This window comes from Rhincodon typus, chromosome 3, assembly GCF_021869965.1.
Source record: "Rhincodon typus isolate 14 chromosome 3, sRhiTyp1.1, whole genome shotgun sequence".
Lineage (NCBI taxonomy): Eukaryota > Metazoa > Chordata > Chondrichthyes > Orectolobiformes > Rhincodontidae > Rhincodon > Rhincodon typus.
The window spans coordinates 89068313-89093244 of NC_063334.1; the positions used below are offsets into that span (position 1 = coordinate 89068313).

The following is a 24932-nucleotide window of genomic DNA, read 5'->3' on the forward strand; positions in this document are numbered from 1 at the left end:
AATTATGGTTAAAAGATTGTCACCACTGTTTCAGCATGGCCTTTTTGCAAGATGTGCTGGGCTACAGTAACAATGAAGATGAGTGGGCACAGGTAGCCTCCTCCCATTAATTCGATTATCATTCACACTAGGATGTATTGGGCATTTTCCACTGTTCACTTGCTGGCCGGTAGCTTCACACATTGCCACCTCATTTTAGGTACTTTTGTTCTTTCATGTCATGCTGCCTTTATTGTTCTCAGGTTGATCCTTTCGCTTGATAATGGTAGAGAGAGATTACACATGCCAAAGATTGTAAGAAAATATAATTCTGCTGCAGCTAATAGGCTACAGTGCCTAATTGACTCTACATTTGAATTGCTAGATCCGTTTTGAATTTATCCCATTTGAACATGGTAGTAATGCCATACTACTCAAAAGGGTTGAGGACATAACTGTCTCCACACGTTCGGGGTGGTAGTCCCTCTGACTGTTGCTCACTTGTGACAGACAGATTGGTGACATGATGCACATTGAAATCCCCCACCCTGTAGATATTCTTTGACTGTCAATTGCTACTCTTGGTGCCTCTTCCAAGTAGTATTCAACATCGAGGAGTACTGATTAATCAGTTGAGGGACAATGGTAGCTGGTAAACAGATTTCCTTGCTCATATTTGACCTGACGCCAAGATATCCTATGATCCAGAGTCAGAGTCAATCTTAGAGTGTCAAGGTCGATCTCTCCAGACTACTAGTTTCATCACTTGTAGTTGCAGATGTCCTGTTCCATTGGCAAGGATGATGATAGGGGAGTCTGGGGCATTAGACATTTAGGATGTTGGTATGACTGTCAGGTTGTTGTTTGGTCATCTCTCCCCATTGACAGAAGTCACCAAATGTCAGCAAGGAGGACTTATCACGATACTTGAACTATACGTGATGGACTTAGAACAGCAAACCTGACGAGTGCTGTAGTGGTACTGTTGTGAACAGATTACTCCCACTTTCACTTAGGCAGGGTATTGATAGATATGGGGCAAAGATGGATAAATGGAACTATGCAGAACAGCGACTAATATTAGTATCACGCTGCTGATTCATCCCGTTGATTTGCAAAGAAAACTACACAAAAGGCTCATCTTAAAGCTAACACCCAAGATTTAAGTTCAAGTATTTGAGACTCCTAACTCAGCAAATATCAAAGTAGATATTAAGATAAAGCACAAATCAAGGGAAATATTTAATTTCTTAATATTTTTATTTACAAGAACATCTCACTGGGAAGGTTAACAGACTCATGAGGATATAAGCTGCTCAGCAGACATCGCACTACAGTTGAGATGGAGTTCTATCTGGAAAAGGAAAAAAAAAAAAAGAGTTTAGAAGTAGCATACAGGTCTATCAATCAAAAAAAAACTTAACCAAAACATTTAAACTAAAAACAGAAAATCTTAGGAAAGGTCAGATCTTGCAAAATTTGGAGAGAAGGGAACAGAGCTGCTATTTTTGATCTGTGACCTTTTATCACCAATGTCAAGCCTTGAAAGAGGGAGGGGAGCAAAATACTTCAATTCCTAATTGACTCTCTTCGAGCAGATACAGAACAAAAAAAGTCCGACAATGCATTTTGCAATATGTCTACTGAGGTGGTAATATGACACAGAGCACACACAGATGGTCCATCAAACTAACAGTAAACTAAACAACGTTGTGATCTAATCAACAAGACTAGTTTTGTCCTGGAAAGATGTAATTACATTGGAGGTCTGTAAAAGCATTAAGTCTTGCAGATTTTTGTGCTCTTATTACCATTCTAACTTTGTCCCTAAACCCAGAATGTAATAACTCCAGTTTATGCTGCCAAAAGACACTTGAATCCAAGTTAATGATCCTGTATTAAATGTAAATTATTTAGCACAGAAATAATTGTGGCTTACACAAATCCACCAGATCTTTGAAATGGTGACTCACATTTAACATTGCTCAGAAAAATAACTCTACATTTAGAAATGAAATGAGGTGATGCAACAATTCTAATGCAGAATTATCTGGTCAAGTGCTTTCTGTCCTACTAAGAATTATATGTGCCAAACCGAATACTTGCTAGAAACTTTGTCAGTGTTTTAACTGGAATTGCATTGGAGTAACTATAAAGTAATCACCGATCTTCATCACAAAATTGTATTCAAAGGTCCAAATATACACATGGTTGATCAGTATCTACTAATGACCCATTGACCAAATATTTACAGTGGTAACCACATCAAAAGGGCAAACAATTTATTGAATCTGGTGCATCAGAAAGCGTTTACAGTGTCACAGTGTTACTCATAAATTAGTAAATTCACATCATATGCACCAGATACAAAATTGAATAAATTCAGAAGTCTCAACAGGAAAATTTTAGACTGTTACGTACTGAATAATGTGGTCTCATTTCTTCAGCATTTGGTGCCAGACTAAAACAAATGGAGCAGCAAAGCCACTGCCAAAGAATACGGTCATCATTGCCAACAGCCTCCACTTGTTCTCCACAGAAAATGGCAAGTTCTATTAAAATAAAAGGCGGCCAATTATTCCAAGTCAAATAAAGTAATTATAAATAATAAATTCAGTGTTGGTACATCAGCAAGCGTTTACAGTGTCATGATATCATTCATTTAAAGAGTTCACATCATTTGTACCAGACACTGCTAGAAAGCCAAGTAGTCACAGCATTCAATACAAAGTTGACACAATGTTGTCTGCTACTATTGACAGCACATCATCGCTTTTACGAAAGAAACACATTACTTTCAAGTAGAAGAAAGGTCAAGATTCCCTTTATAAATAACATGAAAACACTTGCATGACATGACAAAATAATGTTTGACTATTATAGTCAGTGGTAACGCTCTCACAGACTTCAAAGATCTCCGCAGTATGGAATGCTCCTTTCCCGATAACTTAAAAATCAGGCAACAAGTGTCTAACCAGTGTCCTTAAGCTGAATATGCAGAAAATCACACTAAAAAGACTAGGAAATAAAATTCACTGATTATTTTACATGGAACAAAATAAGAATTGACATACATATTACAAGCTGAACAGTTATCTTTGAGTGTGGTTATCTAACAGTGATATCGACAGCATAAAAAAGAGGACGTTCTTCGGCTTAGTGCTTTCAAGAACACTTTCCAGAAGTGCACGGGGTTTGGCAGCAACTACCAAATTCTGATGTTTAACTGCAGATAATCAAAGTTGCTATTACCTTTGCAGTTTTAATAATGCCAATGACATTAGGGCCACTAATAATTCAAACCAGCTAGAGATGAATTTTCATTTTGTTTGTGGTTATAAATTATTTCATGGTTATTAGTTTAATCCTTTACATATCTTGGATGAGTTAGAATATCAGTTTACTGTTCAATTCAGTACTTCTTGATTTAGAAAAATATCAGAGCAATCAAGCCAAACATTTTGCTCAAAAATGAGCCAGAAGTTAGCCTTCAGTCATTTAAAATAATTGAAAGGAAAGGCATACCCACCTGCAAGGTGACCACAAGAAGAGAAACAGCAAAATGTATGATTTTGAAATTTTAGAAAAAAATTATAGCAGTTTTTAATCCTCTCATCAGATGACCAAGCACTTTACAGCCCGTTAAAAAAACTTGTGCAGTCACGAAGATGCAAATTTGTAGACTGATAAGAAAATAATAACCTGATTTAAAGGGCAGCTGCTGAAAACTAAAACTATCCTGGCCATAAGCAAATTAGCAGTTTTCCACATTCCAAAAGTGATTCCATAGAAGTACTGATCAATTGTGGGCTTGTTATCAAAAATGGTTGATATGGTTAGACCTACGTTCATTGGAGTTTAGAAGAATTAAAGGTAAACTAATAGAAATTAGATTTGAAAAGAGCGGATAAAGTGGAAACCATAGAATCATAGAATCCCTACAGTGTGGAAACAGGCCCTTCGAACCAACAAGTCCACATCGAACCTCAGAGCACCCCACCCAGACCCATCCCCCTATAACCCACCTAATCTACACCTCCCTGAACACTATGGGCTATTTAGCATGGCCAATCCACCTAACTTGCACACCTTTGGACTTTGGGAGGAAACCGGAGCACCCGGAAATGAACCCGGGTCCCTGGTGCTGTGAGGCAGCAGTGCTAACCACTGTGCCACCCCTATGGATCCAGATAGATCTTACCTATTGGGGATGAGACTAAAACTCAGGGACACGGTTTTAAGAATAAGCATCTCCCTTTTAAGGCAGATGACATGAAATTTCTTCACTGAAAATCATTAAGAGTAATGGAATTTTTCTCCCAGAAGGTTGTGGCAGTTAGGAATTTAAATTTATTCAAGCTTGAGTGAGAGATTTTTGATAGGCAAGCGAGTAAAGGGTTATGGAGTACAAGCAGCAAAAGTGCAGCTCAGACATAACTATTTTGATGTCACCGAATGGTGGTGTAGACTCAAGTGCCAAATGTGCAGTCCTGCTCCCAAGTTCCATATAGCTCTTCAGAATGCCAAGGACATGAAACTGAGGTTGGTACAGGTCACCAATCACAAGGGTGAAAGTTAAACGAAAAAATAAGGAAAATATAATCAACTCAAAGACAAAAAGGTTCAATGGCAAGTGGGGAAGTAAATAACAATAAGCTCACAAATAAAACAAAGAACTGTGGATGCTGGAGATCTGAAACCAAAAAAATTCTGATGAAGAGTCACTGTACTTGAAACATTTCAACACTGCTTTCTTCCCACAGACACTGCCAAACCCGAGTTCCTCCAGCAATTTCTGCTTTTGAATAACAAAAAAACACTGTTCAGAGAAATTCAGCAGGTTTAGCAGCATTTGTAGAGAAAGAAAGAATTAACATCAGGTTCAACTTGACTTCAAATTTGAAGCAAAAAACAGGAAGATACAGACATTGGGCAAAATATCAAAATGGAGGACAGACTTCATGGCCTGAAGTTGTGGAACTCAAAAGTTGAGTGCAGAAGGCCGTAAAGTGCCTACATGAAAAACGAGGTGCTGTCCCTCCAGACTGTGGCAGGCCTATGGCAACATTGAGGCACAGGACGAAGGTAGCATATTGCATACGACCAAAAGGTCAGGATCGTGCTCATCGACTGGGCACAAGTGTTCTGAGAAGCAGTTGCCTAATCTGCGTTTGGTCTCCCCCGTGTAGTGTGCCAAGAAGTGTAGACTACGTTGTAAGTGAGTCAAATCGTTGCTACATCCGAAAGGACCCTGGGGCACCGAAAAAGTAAAGGAACAAGGTGAAACAAGGGCAATCAGGGAGGCACAGCATTGCATGGATTCGATGCCAGCCAGTTAGCGGAGGGAAACGGTTTCGGACACGGAAGGAAGTGATACCGAAACCTGGACTCGCCGTCACAGAAAAAGAGCCGACCCGGTGACAGTGAGGCCTCTTCCGCACCAGGGGAGATGGTGGCGGTTCTCTACCGCAGCTATAGCTCCGAGACACGAAACAGCGGGGCGTTTTCGTTAAATCAACCTTCCCCCAATAACGCTCAACCCACTACAACTGGCGGCCGACGGGAAAGGATAGGGGCACGCCAGGCCTAGGCCATGGTAACCTGCGGCTCCAACACAAGCGCGGCACTCCCCACCCTCCCAGAGACAGGTTGCAGCACAGGCCTCCCGGCCGCAGATAACGAAACCCCGGAGTCGCTTTAATCTCCGCCCACCACGTACCTTTCCCGGGCCCTCCTCATAGTGTGACCTGCGGATCAGCGAGGTGCTGAAGTTGCGAACCGTACGTGCCCACAACATGTCTCCCCTTTACCAACGACTCAAACCTTCTTCCTGACCTTCTCCTGACCGTCAGCCGGAAGTGAGGACGCAAGCTACTGTGGGTGATGGTGGCGTAATCACGGACTGAACTACAAAGACCAGCATGCACCGCCCCCACTGCACAGGCGTACTCACTCTTGACTCGGGCTCTAAATAAGTAAGGTCTCCCTGTCTGAATGGGTTTCTAGTTTGTTATATAGATTATCTGTAGCTGACATAGTAATGTTTAATATTGCTTGAAATGGCAAGACTTTCATGCTCCAACACAACAATGTTCTCACAAATCTTTTTAAAAAGGATATTGTGTTCAACAAAATAAATGTGAAATGGCAAAATTGTTTGAGAATAAATGAAACACAGACCAGGAGACAAAAGTGAATATGAAGCAAAATGCAGTTGTGGCGAGTGAATGAGAAGAAATGCTGGTGATGCAGATTGCAAGTATAAATTCAAGAGGGAATATGAGAGAATCAGGCAGAGAATGATAAAGCAAAAAAAGAGCTTAAATTATGGAGAATCATTTATAGATGGTGCTATTTTTGATAACTCATATCACTTGATATGTTTTATTTTCTCAGTTTGCCAAAATGTATTAAGTTCCTTTTGGAGACCAAAACAACAGTTACAGTATATTGGCAATAAAGCTGCATGAAGATGATTTGAAAGACAAGAACAGTACAAGTACATGGAAAATTGAGACAGGACAACTGCAGCAGGAGACAGGGTTTGGGGACCAATGCCCTTTGATAATGTACTGAGAGAAAGCCATAACATCCCATCAATGCTCATTCCTGTGAATTTATCCTCAAATTTACCCTCGGGCCACTTTCAAACAGTGACAGAATCAACTAGCTCCCTTCAGTATGGTACCAATGCTTGTTCATAAAAAAAGTTGCTCAGAAAGTAATCCTGCACCTTAATTGTTCCAAGGCAACTGTTTCCAACAGGATTGTAGTGACTCAACAGTGTGCAAACCAGGGAAAATAGTAATTTGGAATTGCATATGATGGAACCTCACAATCTAAGTATAGATGTAAACGGCTTTTCTTCTTGCAAAATATATCTCTTCCAATAAAATTGAACAATTAAAATTTCTTTAAACGTGTCTTAGCATGAATTGTAATATAATAATGTGGGCACATGTTCCTTTCTTACTTCTGATCTTCTATGCAAATAAAATCCACAATTAAATCTAGCCAAATAGTAGGTAGGAAATGTAGCATAAAATTTCCTTCATTGTGGTTATATCATTTCTGAGGTTTGCGTTGTTTTAGAAACAGGTTTAATATGTACTCTTTCCTTAGGAACATAGGAAAAGTGGCTTTCAACCTGTCAAGCTGACTCAGCTGTTTAATGAGATCACGGTTGATTATTTATCACAAAGCCCCTTTCTGACATTGTACCCATATCATTTATAATAGAAATGTAGCAATATCCATCTTGAAGCTGTTCAATAATTGAGCATCCACGTCTGCCTTGGGTAGAGATAGTAAGAACTGCAGATACAGGAGTCAGAGATAACACAGTGTGGAGCTGGAGGAACACAGCAGGCCAGGCAGCATCAGAGGAGCAAGAAAGTTGATGTTTCGGGTCGGGATCCTCCTTCAGAAACGGGGAGGGGGAAGGGAGCTCATAAATAAATAGAAAGAGGAGGGATGGGGCTGGAGAAGGTAGGTGATAGGTGAATGCAGGTAGGGAGTGGTAGGGATTGGTCGGTGAAGTGGGAGTAGTGGATAGGTGGGGGAGAAGACGGACAGGTTGTATCAGGTCAAGGAGGCGGAAATGAGAGGGAGGGTCAGTCATGGGATGAGGCTGGGGGTGGGGGTGGGGAGATTTTGAAACTGGTAAAATCCACATTTAGGCTATTGGGCTGTAGGATCCTGAGGTGCTGCTCCTCCAGTTTGTGGTGGCATCATAGTGACACTGGAGGAGGCCCATGATGGACATGTCGCCCAGGGAGTGGGAGTGGGAGTTGAAGTGGCTTGTGACCAGAAGGTGTTGTCGTTTGTCGCGAACAGAGTGCAGATGCTCGAGAAAGCGGTCTCTGAGCCTCCACTTGATCTCCCCGATGTAGAGGAGACAACATCGGGAGCAGTGGATGCAGTAGATCACATTGACGGATGTGCAGGTGAACTCCTGTCTAACGCAGAAGATTTGTGGAAGGAGCAGCACCTTGTATTCCGCTCAGGAGCCTACAGCCAATGGCCTAAATGTGGATTTTACCAGTTTCAAAATCTCCCCACCCCGGCCTCATCCCATGACCGACCCTCCCTCTCATTTCCGCCTCCTTGACCTGACACAACCTGTCCACCTTCTCTCCCGTTTATCCGCCCCTCCCACCTCACTGACCAATCCCCACCACTCCCTATCTGCACTCACCTATCACCATCCCACTTACCTTCCCCAGCCTTACCCCTCCCCTCTATTTATTTCCCAGCTCCCTTCCCCCTCCCCATTTCTGAAGAAGGGTCCTGACCTGAAATGCCAACTTTCCTTCTACTCTGATGCTGCCTGGCTTGCTGTGTTCTTCCAGTTCCACACTGTGTTGTCTCTGACTCCAGCATCTGCAGTTCTTACTATCTCTATTGCTGAGCAGGTGCAGCTTGATAGCACTGTTGATGACAACTTCCATCACTTTATTGGTGATTGAGAGTAGACTGATGGGGTGGTAATTGGTCAGGTTGGATTTGTGCTACTTTTGTGTACAGTACATACTTGGGCAATTTTCCACATTGCTGGGTAGATACCAGTGTTGTAACTGTACTGGAACAGCTTGGCCAGGGGAGCAGTAAGTTCTGGAGCACAAGTCTTCAGTACTATTGCCGGAATGTTGTCAGGGCCTGTAATCTTTGCAGTATCCAGTGTCTCCAACAATTTCTTGATATTAGGTGGAGTGAATTGAATTGGCTGAAGACTGGTATCTGTAATGCTGGGGACCACTGGAGGAGGCCAATACAGATCATCCACTCGGCACTTCTGGCTGAAGATTGCTGCAAATGCTTCGGCCTTATCTTTTGCACTGATGTGCTGGGCTCTTCCATCATTGAGGATGGGGACATTTGTGGAGCCTCCTCCTCCAGTGAGTTGTTTAATTGTCCCCCACCATTCACAACTGGATGTGGCAGGACTGCGGAGCTTAGATCCGATCTGTTGGTTGTGGGATCGCTTAGCTCTGTCTTGGCATGCTGCTTATGCTGTTTGGTTGCAAGTAATCCTGTTTGGTGGCTTCACCAGGTTGACACCTTATCTTCAGGTATGCCTGTTGCTGCTCCTGGCATACCCTCCTGCACTCTCCATTGAATGGTTCTGGTTTGTGGGCAGTGGCACTAGTACTGGGGAAATTGGGATCTGTACTGATGGGACAATCTCTCAGCAACCAAGAGTGGCAAGATTGTGGAGAAGTAGTAATGTCACTAGTCTGACAATCCAGAGGTCCAGCCTAACGCTGGGGATGTGGCTTCAAATCCCACTACAGCTGTTGATGAAATTTAACTTCAATTAATAAAGATGTAGAATTGAAACTTATGCTTAGAAATATTAACTAATGTAAAATCACAATATTATTTATCATCACTTGTTGTGAAATCCCACGTGATTTGCTAATTTAAGGAAGGAAATTTGCTGACCTTTTCTGGCGTGATTTACATGTCACTCAATACTTACAGCAATGTAGCTGATTCTTAACTGCCTTCTGAAATTGCCTGAGCAAGAAACTCAATGCAAAGGATAACTAGGAATGGACAACAAGTGTTAACCTTGTCAGCAATGTCTGCATATCATGAAAGAATTAAGAAAAAAACTACAGGAATTCATGTTGCATTTCATTTTTAAACTGATTTGCCACAATAAATTATGACACCTTTTGAGGTAGTGTATGATGTTTACCCTTATAAAAATTTCCAGTGCCAGTAAGACCCTGCAGGACTGACTTGCACGGTTTTCATCCTGTATCATTAATGAGCTTTATCATTGTTGTAGACAAGAAGAAACATTCTCTGTTTCTGCGCTAGTGTGTGGTAAATAAAGTTCAGGTATGTATTGGTTTAAAGTAAGTGGGCAAATGCACGGCAGATGAAGTATCCATTTTGCTCGCAAGAACAGAAAGGCAGGTCATTATATGAATGGCAATAGGTTGGGAATAGGGGAAGTGCAATGAAACCTTGTATACCAGTTGTGAAAAGTAAGCATGCAGGTGCAGCAAATGGTATGTTGGTCTTTATAGCAAGAGGATTCAACGACAAGGCCATAGATGTCTTGCTGCAATTGTACAGGACCGTGGTGAGACCACATCTGGTAGAATTGTTTGTAATTTTCATCTTCTTACCTGAAGAAGAAAGTTTTGTTTCTGGAGTGAGTGCAACAAAGATTTACCAGATTGATTCCCCAGATAGTAAAACTGACATATGAAGAAACAGTGGATCAGTTAGGACTACATTCATCAGAATAATGAGGTGGGATCTCATAGAATCCTGTAAAATTCTAACAAGATTAGACAGGAATAATGCAGGAAGGATGTTCCTGATGACCGGGGAATCTAGAACCAGGATTCACAGTCTAACGATATGGTTATGCCATTTACGCCTCAGATGAGGAGAAATTTCTTCACCTAGAGAGTAGTGAGCCTGTGAAATTTTCTGCCACAAAATGTGGTTGAGGCCAAAGCATTAAATGTTTTCAAGAAGGAGTTAGCTATGGTTCTTGGGGATACATGTTCAAAAAGGCACAATGAATTCTGTTGGTGTGTATATGTGAGCCTGTGTAACAGATATAAAGTACAAAAACACTCCTCTGCACTTGATTGAAAAGCCCCCTGAGACCCCATATAGAAAGCATGCAGCCACTGCTCCAGGCCCTTTTTTCTGGGGCAGTGACTTCTATGGCATCAATGATGCAGCTGGATGATCTGGCAGGACCTATAGCAGACAGGGCACCACATCCAGATTCCTGACAGAAACTAGAAAAGATGTTGTTGTGATTGGAACCAGGTGGTTCTTGTTGACTGAGATCCTTGATTGTGGTTGTTAACCTGGGTCAATGAGGAAAGCCCTGGCTGACCAATATAAACAGGAGATCTGACCTCAGGGGCTGTGCTGCATGTGGGAAAGAAAGCAGGAACAGGATTCTGAGTTGGATGATCAGCCACGATCATGTTGAATGGTTGAGTGGGCTACTACTGCTGCTATTTTCTTGGTTTTCATTTTTCAGAGCTGCTAATCCTCTGATTGGGCTTGCGGTAGTACTAGCTCAACATTATCTTAGTCAGATGGGAGGCCCACGAACCACTTAGAAGGTCACCGGCTGTAAAATTGTTGAGCAGACCACTGCTGGCAAATGCGGGTTCACAATATTTTTCTCCTATTTCGGGACCCTAAAGCCCATCATAAAGATTAGCTCAGTATGAGCAAACCACAATGGTTAGCAGCTTTAGAAACCAAGTGAAAAACTTACATTTTCTCTCAAACATGGCACACTTCACATGTTGTGATGACTCAAATTATTCATGTGTTGCTCTTATTCTTCCTTTCCCAGTGCTTAACTCAACCCTAAATTAAAATAAAAAAATCTTATAAATTTCTTTCACATCAACCTGTTCCAACATAAAGCCTTGGATTTGTATATGAGAACAAGGATTAGGAGAGGTAATGGCCTAGTGGTGTTATCGCTGTACTGCTAATCCAGAGACCCCAAAAAAGTTTTCTGGGGACCTGGGTTCAAATCCTGCCACAGCAGATGGTAGAACTTGAAGGCAATTAAATATCTGGAATTAAGAATCTCATGATGACCATGAATCAATTGTTGGGGAAAAACCCATCTGGTTCACTAATGTCCTTTAGGAAAGAAAGCTGCTATCTTACCTGGTCTGGCCTACACGTGACACCAGTAAATTTGGTTGATTCTGAACTTCCCTCAACCCATCAATAAATAAAAAGAAAGACAACACCACTGTTCTACAAGAGCCTTTTTTGGTGAAACACCCAAACAACAAAAGTAGATAAATTTTATAAGGCTACTAATTTATTGTGACAGAAAATATTTTTCACTTTTTAAACCTTTTTCTCACATGTAATCAGGTTTAATTCACTGTAAAATGAATAATTTCTATCAATGTAAAATTAGAAATGAATTAATGTGGCTCATAATGGAAAAGCTTGGAACTTGTTTTAAAGGATTATAAATTGAATATTCACTTCAAAAGGGGAAATTATATTTAAAATTGTCTCCACAGAACTGTTAGATTATTAACAGAAGGCATTAAATTGTTATGTTAAATCAAAAATTGTACAGAAAAGCTTAATCAACTGCTGCAGTCCATGTGATGTAGGTTTATCCACAGTGAGGTTATGAAGAGAGTTTCAGGATTTTGACCCTGCAACAGTGAAGGAACGATGATACCATTCCAAGTCTGGATGGTGTTTTGCTTGGAAGAGATTGTGGTGTTCCCATGCATCTGCTTCCCATGTCCTTTCAGTTGGTAGAGAATCATAGGTTTGGAATGTGCTGTTAAAGTAGCTTTAGCAAATTGCTGGATTATGCCCTGTAGATGGTACATATTGCTGCCACTATGTGTAGGTAGTGGAGAGTGTGAATATTTAAGGTGGTTGATAGGGTGCCAATCAAGTGTGCTGTTTTTTTCCTGAATGGTGCCGCACTTCTTGTTGGAAGTGTACTTACATCATTGGATGCTTGAGATAGTGGACAGACTTTGGGAGCCAGGAAGTGAATTACTCACTGCAGATTTCCCAGCTTTGAACTATTCTTGTAACCATAGTTTTTATATAGATGGTCCAATTCAATTTTTGGTCAATGTTAAGCCCCAGGGTGTTGATAGTGGATAATTCAGTGAAGATAATGCCTTTGAATATTCAGGGAAGATAAGACAGTTTAAAATCAATGAAATTAGTTTAGACCGATGTCAGACATACACTAGAAAACAAAGGAAAGGTTTTTATCTCGAGTCAGAAGTCGAGAGGCCCAACTTCCTAACCTGACTTGGAGGAAAACTGGCCTAGATGATCAGGTTTTTTTCAGGGTTTTATGAGAGTCAAACTCACTGTCCCTAGAAACAGTGCAGAGGCAGTCATAGTGACTTGACTGCTGAGGCAAGATTTGTAAAAGGCTGGCTTCAATGATCTGCAATGACTTTGCTGTAACTGAAAAAAAGAAAACAAGAAAATAGACCTCTAACTCTCAACCCTCGAAGTCCTCTCATTCTCCCCATGCTCCCTCCAGTGCAATTTGTGGCACATTTTAGCTCCCACCCATCCACATGGTGCTTGATCCCTTATGGCAACCAATGCTTTTCTATCCATACATACGGTCCTTTATTTCCAACTTAATACCAACCCATACTGTTCACCCACCACTTTTTTCTCCAACACCCTTCATGCCAATTTGCCTAGTATCTTCTATGGGCAGACCTCAGGACCCAAGCTGAGAAGAAATAAAATAAATTTCTACATATATATTACAATGTGTTTTTTAAAGAAATGCACTTTAATTCATAAAAGCCCATCCAATACATTTAAAATTTCTTCAACTATTAAATTCCTTTGAAAGCAAACATTTCATTCAAGTTCCCAACTCCTTGTAAAAAAAAAAGTATTTGCATTCACAGCCCCAAATGTAATACTTTATAACTACTTGGAGCTCTCAATCAAACCATGAACAAATGGGCACCTTATTGCAATAATAAGTGGTCAAATCAGTTATTTAGCACTAATCCAGTAATAATAATTATCAGGCTTGTTAGCAATGAAATGACAAGCACTGATTTTCTTTTAAAGACAGCAAGCCTTTCTAATTTAAAAGGCAGGAGCTTGAAATGCCTTGTTAGCCACAATGAGTTTTTAAACTATTTACACATATCCATGTCTACTTTTAACCATTTTAATCTGTGCTTGACATCTCTCAGGGATACAGTTTTCTTTCAAACTCATATCTTATTCAGAAACAGATATTTGGACCTAGCCAATAGGTCCTTACCTCTCCAAATAGCACCGGCAGATTAAGGACATTTTCTTCAAACATCTGAAGACCATAAAAGTCTGTTTTGGACATCTTACAATGTTTGCATTAGTTTAAAGGCATCCGCACTTCCGTGTCTTTCATAGAAGATGGGAGAAAATATAGCGGACATGTTTTTAAGGTGAGAGGAGAACGATTTAAAAAAGAAGAGGGGCAGTATTGTTATGCAGAATGGCTCATGTGTGGAATGAATTTCCACAGGAAGTGGTAGATGTGGGTACAGTTGCAACTTTTAAAAGGCATTTAGATAAATCCATGAATAAGGAATGTTTCAGAGATAGTAGGAACTGCAGATGCTGGATAATCTGAGATAACAAGGTGTAGAGCTGGATGAACACTGCAGGCCAAGCAGCATCAGAGGAGCAGGAAAGCTAACGTTTCGGGCCTAGACCCTTCATCAGAAGATTTTCTGAAGGGTCTAGGCCCGAAATGTCAGCTTGCCTGCTGTGTTCATCCAGCTCTACATCTTGTTATCTCATAAGGAATGTTTGAAGGGATATGGGCCAAGTGCAGACAGGTGGGACTAGTTTAGTTTACAATTATGGCTGGCATGGATTGGCTGGACTGAAGGGTGTGTTTCTTTGCTGTATGACTCTATGGCTTACATCTCAGCTGACACTGATCAGCTTGTTTTAGATGTTAAAACATCATCTGTTCTTGCAGCTTAGGTTTGCCCTTACTTCTCTCAAAGTGTACAGTTTGTCCTCTGATTCTGCTGTTTTGTCATGCCCTAATATTGTTTTTCCAGTGCAAATATACCCAATTGGCATAATTGCTCCTCACAGTCTAATCTCTCCTTTCCCTGTATTATTTTGGTTTTCCTTAATAATACCCTCATTTGTCGTAATTTAAAAAAATGTCCTGTAGTGACTAGAATTTTACATAATACCCTATGTGTGGTTGCACATGGGATTTATAAGATACTGTAGCAGAATTACATCACCAGCTCAGCATTGACCTTTAAATACATCTCAACATTTAATTTCCTTTACTCAGTGCCACTGAAAATTGTTTTGATTGACAATAAATTTAAGCTATCAGCTTCTCTGATCTCTTTCATTTTTCATCCCCATTTACAATGTGTATTTTCTAAATTGCTGAGCTAGAATAAACTGAATTGTCTTATTTATATTTATCCTGTGATCTGCTGAATGTATCATAGTTCAACATGTACAATGACTACTGGAAACTACATTTTCACAGTTGAAAGAATTCCTTTCAGTCCATGCTTTTTAAATTTATATAGTACAACAATGCAAAAGACGTTTTAGGCTTTGCAAACATTATGCTTAACAAGGTGCCTGAGACCTTCAATCTTTGCTTTGCGTGTATAAATTTGGGTGCACCCCTTTTTAAACACAAGTTGAGGGTAGGGAACATTCTGGCATAGATTAGTTTAGACTAGAAAAAAAGAACAAAAGGATCTGAAAATAGATTTGCAGCCTTAGCAGACTCAACTCAAATTTATGTTCTGACACAGACATAAAAAATGACTTTAGACTGCTTTACTGCAGCAAAGATCTCTCAAAGGACCGTCATCTATCTGATACTTTTTTTTTCTCTCGTATCTCTGGTCACAGGGTTCAATAAATTCCTGTAATGCTGCTTGGCATTTTATGAATATTTTTTAAGTAGTTATTCAAATCAATCGTCAAGCTGTCCACTAGAAGACATCCAGAGAATTATGTTGAACTGCTCTATGCAACATTTTGAGTAATTTATCAAGGACAGACTGTGGTATAGATGTTGGAGTTCTTCGTGAATAGGTTATATAGATCTCACGGTTTGCAAGCTTTACAGAAATTTTGTCAATACTTCAAATAATCTGATGCCACTGTCAATACTTGCAAAGGAATTTGAAATGTAAATTAAAATGAAGAGATCTCTGGCATTGTTAGTCAGAGAAAAAATACAATCACCAAGGTCCCAAATTTTTAATCCAAGGCATAGATAGTGTGATGTAATGCAGTCAGATAGCAGAGGCAATGACACCAAGGTTTTGTTAATGTGTCTCATTAGAACTTACTTTTTGCATTATTTGAGTAGCAACCAGCGGAAATTAATGACAGGAGGCTTCATCTGAGATCAGTTGGGGGAGGTCTCCAACAATTAGTCTAAACTTGGTGAGCAGGTGGGGAGGAGTAAACAGCAATTCAGAGAGAGGGAAGTAGAAACTAGACTCCTCTAGCCTTGTTGGAGGTAGGTCAGGGAGCTGTAGGGTCAGAGTTTGGGGCTACAGTTTGAGGGAAGGGATGGAGAGGATGAAGTCCACTGTGAGCACAGGAGCAGGTAAGGTTTAGTCGGCTAAGGGGAGACAAAGGCTTTCTTGAGGGACTTGGAGATTATTCCTACTCTTTCTCACTACATAAAAGACACTTGCCTTACGGAGGGGTATGTCTCAATTCCTATTTATTACTGCATCTTCTGAATCATGAGGAATCCAACTGAAATTGTGAATCCTAAATCCAAAGTTTGATGCAAATTCAAATATGCAAAACAAATCTTGTTGGTGGATACCTAGATGAAGAATTAAAGTCAGATTTCACAGTTTGTAATTTGTAACCAGCTCCTGTCTTTTACAGGAGATTCAAATGTGCTAAATAAAAAGATGACTGATTAGTAACTACAATTTAATTCCTCAGGCATTCAGCACAGTGAATCTGGGCAGACACAAATACAGAATAAAGCAATGTTTTTGTTTATACAACTACTTTTAATGTTTGCAGGTTTATTTCTCACTATTTCCACTACACAAACAAACTGCTAGATGTATGTTGCATAACTTGTTATGGATCCTTAACTTGTTATGCCATGGATCCATGCTCTTTATTGAAGTATATCACCTTTAGAGTATATCATCAGAATACAAAGTTTACTGAATCAACAATAATTTTGAGCAAGATACAACAAAATGGGAGCTAAATTGGAAAGCCCCAAAATTGGGTGTGGGAGTTCTGATGTACTGTTACCCTGTATCTGTGCAAAGTAATGCAGCCAATATCTAAACTTCATTACATCTGCTAGTTTCCATAATTATGCCATAATCATTAGTGCAGAATGTGCTCTTAGGGTGGCCTTAACGAGGGAACCCAGCTTTGTGTGAGGCTAGCACCACTTAAAGCAAACTTGCATTTTTAAAAATCAGACTGCACCTTTTAAAAACAAGATTGCATTCTGGTTAAGACCTTCGGGAAACCATAAAAATAGCCCTGAGCTTGCAGATGTAGCTGATGCAGGAGGTTGACCAGGTTTTCTCCTTTCAAAAGAGACCATCTAAAGGGATTTGCAGAAGACAACAGAAGCGAGGGCAGTCCATATCATCAGTCTTGTTCCGAAGTCTTAGATGTATTGGCCCAAGACGTTTGATGACCTTACTGTATTAATAAAGCTCAATAAATGCATCCTTACGTGTTGTGTGCTGCAAACGGCCTCATATTGCCCCATTCATTGCATGCCTTCACTTCCCTACCAACAATCTAAATCATTGACAGATCTAACTTCACATTCATAACCTCACCTCACCCTCATACACTTAGCACTATTGCAAGTCATACACTCATATCTCACAGCTTGAACAAAGTAGTATTGAACTGTAGAAGGCAGTTAACTTCCAAACATATTGCATCATTCACACTGATACACTTCTGTATCTTTTGTAAGACAAGATGACCTACAATAGTTGGCAAAAGTTGCGAAAGGGCAGGGGACAAGCCTACTTTGGATGCTGTGCAGATACTGACCCTTAACAAGGAGAAGTGGATATGTTGTGACATACATTCTGCAGATGGTGCAGCCATCTCACTTTGTCTCATCCACTCACCCCTCCCATCCCACTACGTCCTTCACGAATATTCCCTTTGGCCATTTATATTGATAAAAACCTAAAAGCCAGTGATGACTGTTGCTGACGGTGTAGATCGAGAACAAACTGACAGAGCAGCAACGCTATCATTTAGTCATCGATTTAATCTAACACATTGAGCCATTGGCTCAGACACTGAAACTGCAAGTATTCTAGGAGCTAGTATAGAAACATGGTGAGTCACTGGGCACAAGTGACCTGATGCCAGGTCTGTAAGACAGGAAAGCATGTGTGCCAGCATCCCTGAGGGCAGGGTTGCACAAGTAGTCTGCTGCAGAGAATTCAAATGAGAATTTCTGTGGGGTACTTTACAACATAAGTCTGATGGACATATACATAGAAATGCTTGGTGCTTTGACAGGACCACAAGAGAGCTCTTGTCCCTGTCAAGGAGCATGAAGTCAGAGGTCCAACTTCAACATCGTGCAGGACTTTGCACAGAACTGAAAGTCACTTCTTTTTCATGTTAGAATGATGGCTAACACCATGAGGACACCCACAGAACCACCATGTTGTATCATCTGATGTCTCAGCTTCCTTTGAAGTGCATGCAGAAGCTACTTTATGTCTAAATGCTGCAGTGGAAGTTAATGAAATCTCAGCTCATTGCCATGCAAACACTCCAAGGTATTGCAGGTTCTGACTGGTTCAATCAAAACTGGAGATTGGGGAGGGGGGATGGTGTGTGTGCAGCACGGTAGCAGAGTGGTTAGCACTGCTGCCTCACAGTGCCAGGGACCCGGGTTCAATTCTAGCCTCGGGCGACTGTCTGTGTGGAGTTTGCACATTCTCCCTGTGTCTGTGTGGGATTCCTCCACGTGCTCTGGTTTCCTCCCACAGTCCAAAGATGTGCAGGCTAGGTGGATTGGCTATGCTAAATTTCCCATAGTGTTCAGGGATGTGTAGATTAGGTGGGTTATAGGGGGATCGGTTTAGGTGGGTGCTCTGAGGGTTGATGTGGCCTTGTTGGGCTGAAGGGCCTGTTTCCACAGTGTCGGGATTCTATGATCTATGGATACCAGCCCTCAAAGGGGCTTGTATGATTCCAAAGATGTCAGCTATTTGTGCTCCAGTAGATTATTACACTCAGTGAAATCCTAGTCTGTGTAAAAGGCACTGATTCCATTGAGTATGAACCTGTTGTCCTCTCTCAGATTGACAGCATTTGTTCTTTTTCTACTGCTGCTCCACCAATGTCCTTGTTGTAGCCTGTCAGCTAACCAGTCTAGCTTCCTGCTGGAGCTGCTGTCTGAAAGTCTGAAAATTCAGAGATGCAGGAGGGAGTCTTCCTCAGCCATCTGCAGTCTTTTCCACTGAAAGTCAACATATTTTCATCACCCACACTACAACCACTATGGGGTAGCACTATATCTCGTGCATGGTAGCACTAAGACAGCCAAAGGCATTCAACAGTCAGGCATCAAAGCAAAACACAAAGGTGGTTAGTTTGGTATTGCATTGAATGTATTGTTATATGATGTTGGGAGTGAACGGTGGCTTTTAGTTGCCTTTTATTTGAAGAGCAGCATTCCAGCAAGCCACATAACTAGGGAAATAGAGAAGCCTTTAATCTAAACAGTGGATTAAGGGATCAAATTTGTGAAGTTGTGTCATATCAAAACATAGTAACAAGACAAGATTCAGGTACCTTGACACTTTCAAGACATGAAATATCTTCCATACAGTATAACATTAAAATTCCTCCAATACCAAATATTTAGCAGGACTGCCAGGACTATATGAGTTAAAGATAATTAATTAACATTGTTTACCATCATTAAAGAAATGCAGGATTCTAATATAGTGCCATCCAGATCAGTACGAGGAAAGAAAGAGCTGGAACCGTTGACACGAAAATGGAAATTCTAAAGATCAACACATTACCTAAGCACACAGCAGGTAAGCAAGAATTGATGGATTTTGAATTTACTTGAGAAAGTTGGAACATTCTACAGGGCGATCATGATAAGGACATGGCATTGCATAAATAATTTGGAACAGAAACAAACTATTCACTCTCACTAGTCTGTTCCCACTCTGTTTCCGCTATCTCAGTTTTTCAGCAAGCTTTTTGATTATTTTCTCTCTCCTGTACTTTGCACCAGGATCAGTTCATCTGTTGCAGAAACCCACATCTGTGACTTCATTATCTATACATTCAAATAATCGAATGTAATCCTGGCTGGACTCCCTTGTTCTACTGCCTGTAAACTTGAGATCATCCACAACTTGGTCAATGGGCTGAAGAGGGGCAGATGGAGTTTAATTTGGATGAATGCGAGTTATTGCATTTTGGTGAAAGAAACAAGGGCAGGACTTATAGAATTAATAGTAAGTCTTGGGTAATGTTGTAGAACAGAGAGACCTGTGGATTCAGGTGCATAATCCTTTGAAGTTTGTGTCACATATAGATAGGGTAGTTAAAAAGGTGTTTAGCACACTTCCGTTCATTGCTCAGACCTTGGAGTATAGGAAATTGAATGTTATATTAAGGTTGTACAGGATATTGGAGAGGCCTCTTCTAGGGTATTGTGTGCAGTTCTGGTCACCCTGCTACAGGAAGGATATTATTAAGCTGGAGAGGGTTCAGAAGATATTTACAAAGATGTTGCCATGAATGGAGGGTTTGAGTTATAGAAAGACCGGATAGGCTGGGACTTCTTTCACTGGAGCATAGGAGGTCAAGCAGTGACCTTGTAGAGGTCTATAAAATCATGAAAGGCATAGATAAAGTCAATGGCAGGTGGAGGATTTCAAGACTATGGGGTATACTTTTAAGATGAGAGGAGAAATATTTAAAAAAGACATGAGGGGAATTTTTTTACACCAGAAGTGGTTCACGTTTGGAATGACCTTCCAGAGGAAGTGGTGGATGCGGGTACAGTTACAACGTCTAAAAGACATTTATATAAGTACATGAATAAGGAATGTTTGGAGGGATATGGGCTGAACACAGGCAGGCAGGACTAGTTGAGTTTGGGATTATGGTTGGCATAGACTTGTTGGACCAAAGGGTCTGTTTCCATGCTGTATGTCTCTGACGCCATGTCTCTATAATAAAGTAAACATCCTGAATTTGATTGCACACAGAATTTAGAGTGGCTAAGTCAGATAGGATGCCATTATAGGATGTTTGGGGATAGTTTCTTAAAACAATAGGCTCTGGAGCCAACTCAGGAGTAGGCTATACTCGACATAGTATTGTACAATGAGATAAAAGTAACTAATGGTCTAAAGGTGAAGAAGACCCTAGAGATTGAATTTTATACCATTTGAGGGTGGGAGGGGTGAGTCAAGAACCAGAGGGTGTAGTTTCAAAGTAATATGTAAAAAAAAAGCAGAAGCAAGCTGAGAGAAAAAAAATCTTTACACACTGAATAGTTGGGGTCTGGAATACACTGCATGGGAGTCTGGTAGAGACAGGTTCATTTCAGACATTAAAGAGAACACTGGATGACTATTTAAATGGAAACAATGTACAGGATTATGAGAATAGAGCAAAAAATTGCCACAAATGTAAACTACACAGAGAGTTAGTGCAGACACAATGGGCCAAATAGTTTCATTCTGACCGTAATAATTCTGTGATTCTGTGGTAATTGATTGCAAAGCCCTGAGATGTAGGAGGATTGGGATATCCTAGTTCATGAATCATAAAAGGTTGGTTCGCGCATACAACAAGTAATTAGGAAAGCTACTGGAACATTATTGTTTATTGAGAGAGCCCTTGAATATAAAAGTAGAGAAGTTGTGCCTCAGTTATATAGGGTATTGGTGAGACCACATCAGGAAAGCCATACACAGTATTCATCTCCTTGCTTAGGGTAGGATGAAAATGCAGTGGGAGCAGTTCAGAGAAAGTTTACTGTTCTAATACCTGGAATGGCTCAGTTCTGTTATGAAGAAAGGTTGGATGAGCTAGGCTTCTAGCTGCTGGAGTTTAGAAGGGTAAGAAATGACTTATTTGAAAAATGTAATATCCTGAGGCATCTTGACAGGGTGGATATGGACAGTACGTTTTCCCATCTGGGATAATCTCGAACTAGAGGTTACTGCTTAAATATAAGGGGTCGTCCATTTAAGACAGAAATGTAGAGTTTTTTTTTCTGAGAGAGGAGTGAAAGTTTTTGGAAGACTCTGTGGTGAGTAAATTGTCCTCAGATTCCCCAAAGTTTGTCCATCATCTACAAGGCATAAGTTAGGAATGTGATGGAATATTCTTCTATTACCTGGATGGCTGCAGCTCCAGTAACACTCATAGTGCTTGACATTGTCCAGGATGAAACATCCCTCTTAACTGGCACCCTATCAACCACCTTCCACCATCAATCCCTTCACTGCTAATACAGCAGGGGTACCACTTACAAGATAAAATGCAATAATTCACCAAGGCACCTCTGACAGTACCTTCCAAATCTATGATGTCTACTACCTAGAAGGGGAAGGGCACAGATGCATGGGAACATCACCTATCCAAGACACACACCATCATGACTTGGGACTATATTGCCATTCCTTCACTGTTGCTGGATCGAAATCCTAGAACTCCCTCCTTAAGAGCACTGTGTATCCTAAGGTATGCGGCAGCAGTTCAAAAAAGCAGTTCACCTCCACCTTTTCAAGGTCATTAAGGGATGGCCAATATGTGGGATAGCAAATAATCCCACATCCCATGAATAAATAAACAAAACAAAACACAAGGTCAAAAATGGTACGTTGTGTGTCAAATTAACTGCTTGATGTCACAACCTGCGCACTCTGCGTATCTTCAGGTCACAAATTTAACACCCATGATTATATCCACAAAAGTAATGGCATATGGTGTGGGCCTATTTTTAACCAAATACCATGTTTCACTTAAACCAGCACCCTTAGCAATAAGACTCCCTGTGCTTCAGAGAACTGAATTTTATGACCATCAGTTTTAATTCTAATCTCTGCAACCTTAAGACTTTTAAAAAATATTTTTGTCAATTTAGGAGAACACAGTTAAATAAAGAGGATCAAAATATGACACCAAGCTATTTAAAAAAACAATTATGTACGGCTGAATGAAAGAAGACCATCAGCCCCATGATGGGAGAGTTTTTTTGTGGAGAACAAAGTTGTTTAAAATGCACATGTACTGAAGTTCACATTCAGCGAATATCCATCTTCACCTGAAATGATCCTTCATTCATTTATCTGATGTAAGGTTCTCTTGCATTAAGCAATTAATCAATTTATAAATAAAAGGTGACTCACTATTTTAATATTTATAACTTTTAAAATGGAACATAATTCATCTAATTTTACATTTTTGTGGCCATTACACTAATTATTCTTGAAGTAATAAGATTTTCAGTTAATCACTTTCTTTTATTACTGCAATTGCTTTCATTCAGTCTTTATATGATAGAATGTGCCAATCTAACTATTTATAACCACATAGCCATTTGCTTGAATTTACAATGTGAGCTAACAGGAAATACTGGTAAACGTTTATGTAGTTTGCAAATAGTTAAGTAATGGAGATTTTGTTCAGGTCTCCATTTTTAAAAGACACTTGATTGTGAGATATTTCTATCCATGTTTCTTGTTAAAAATTGAAGTCTGATTGCATTATTCTTTACAAGGTCTTTGCTGGAAATTTTCTAGCTGTATTCTTATGTCAGTATAATCTTTGTGGAGAATTCATTGACAGAATGGGATAAGCTTCAAGGAAATTCCTATCTCTCTTCTGAGTTGAGTTGTTTTCATTCTAAATACCTAGTGTGGACAGTTTGTGGGTATTTAATATGGAATTCACCTTGTGAACATAATCCTTATAAGTTTGAAGTCTCACTATTGAGTGATTTTTCCCCATCAATAGCTTAAAATGCTTTCTGAATATATATAATGTCAGCATGTTTTCTCTCAGCGATGACCACAGTGTTAAAATTAACATCAGTGTCACTGGATCTGGACAAGCAAAGAATTAGCTACAGTTCATGCTGTTGATGTCTATCCAATGACTCCTACAGCAAACAATTCAGAAGATAATGGCATATTGGTTTTTATTGCAAGACAATTGGAGTACAAGAACAGGAAGTTTTGTGACAAATCTACAGGCTTTTTTTGAGACCACACATAGAATATTATGTGCAGCTTAGTCTCCATATAATTACTTTGAAGGTAGAACAATGAGGGCTCACTAGGTTGGCCCATGGCACAGTATTTGTGGGAAGAAGGATACTGCCACAATCTTTTTGTGACTATGTCAAAGGGTTTATTTAATTTTAAGTGGGAGAGGAACAATTACTATTGAGTCTCAGTAAAAAGAAGCATCTTAGCTTATTGTATGACAGCAATTAGGTACAAGTAAATGAACTCATTTAACATTGTTACCTAGCTTATTCGGAGACATAGATGGCAAATTTAGCCCATTCACTTTTTGGAGCTATTTCCCCAATTTCCCCAACTTAGATTGATCGGTTGGAACTTGATGAAAATTCCAACATTAACTCTTTCAGAACACCATTACCTTATGCAACATCTTCCCCCACTACCCACAACTCTCTGACTTCACATATTGTGGCAGCTTGGCATTTTCAAGATTTGTCGGACTTATCCTCTTTAAACATGGATGATTAGTAAGTCTTGGCTGGAGAACTATTGATCCTGCCTCTGATCATGACATTACACGGTCTGTAGATTATCATCATTGTGACATTCTTCTTTGGGTTTGTTCCAACCAATCACTAGCGGATGATTGTTCTGGAATGAGACAAAGTTCCTGTGGTTCCTCCATACAACTTCCTCATCTGTACGGAATCAACTCCTTCAGTTCAATGAACATGATAGGATTACCTTTGTCCACTGTCTCTTAAACATTCCTTTTAAAGCCACTGCCTTCACTCATGTATGGTAATCGTTGTGCTCAGTGACAAGTATTATAGTGGATAGCCTGCTACTAACAGAAGACTACTCCATCTTACAAATATTTTTATCATTCTGTGGACTCAACTCGGGGAATCTCTATGGTAGAATAGGGAGTTGAATCTTCAGTTTTCTGCCCATCAGTAATTCGGATGATAATAAGCCACCTGAAGGGATGGACTGGTAATTTAACAAGGATAAATAAAAATCAGCATTATTCTGCACAAGGCTTTGAACCATTTGGACCCCACACTTAGCTTCCCCATTCAATTGTAGATATCTCAGTGACTGGTTATATATTAAAATTCAGAAGTGGCTAAAGACTTGCTAACAAACTATGGTCTTTTGTCT

General features: G+C 40.1%; 1 protein-coding gene across 1 annotated transcript; it reads right to left on the minus strand.

Moving 5' to 3' along the window:
* Positions 1-1220: 1220 nt before the first annotated feature.
* Positions 1221-5864, minus strand: LOC109911253 (cytochrome c oxidase subunit 7C, mitochondrial). The gene is made up of 3 exons (XM_020510546.2): positions 5699-5864; positions 2401-2531; positions 1221-1333 (listed from the first exon to the last, which is right to left on the minus strand). The coding sequence occupies exons 1-2, from the start codon at positions 5774-5776 to the stop codon at positions 2415-2417; spliced, it is 195 nt and encodes a 64-aa protein (XP_020366135.1). The 5' UTR covers positions 5777-5864; the 3' UTR covers positions 1221-1333; positions 2401-2414.
* Positions 5865-24932: the final 19068 nt, after the last annotated feature.

Excerpts from the sequence above, each read along its gene's own strand:
- LOC109911253 (XM_020510546.2), bottom strand. The coding sequence starts at position 5,776 with ATGTTGTGGGCACGTACGGTTCGCAACTTCAGCACCTCGCTGATCCGC. Across the intron at positions 2,532-5,698 it reads ATGAGGAGGGCCCGGGAAAG|AACTTGCCATTTTCTGTGGA; the intron begins GTACGTGGTGGG and ends TTATTTTAATAG.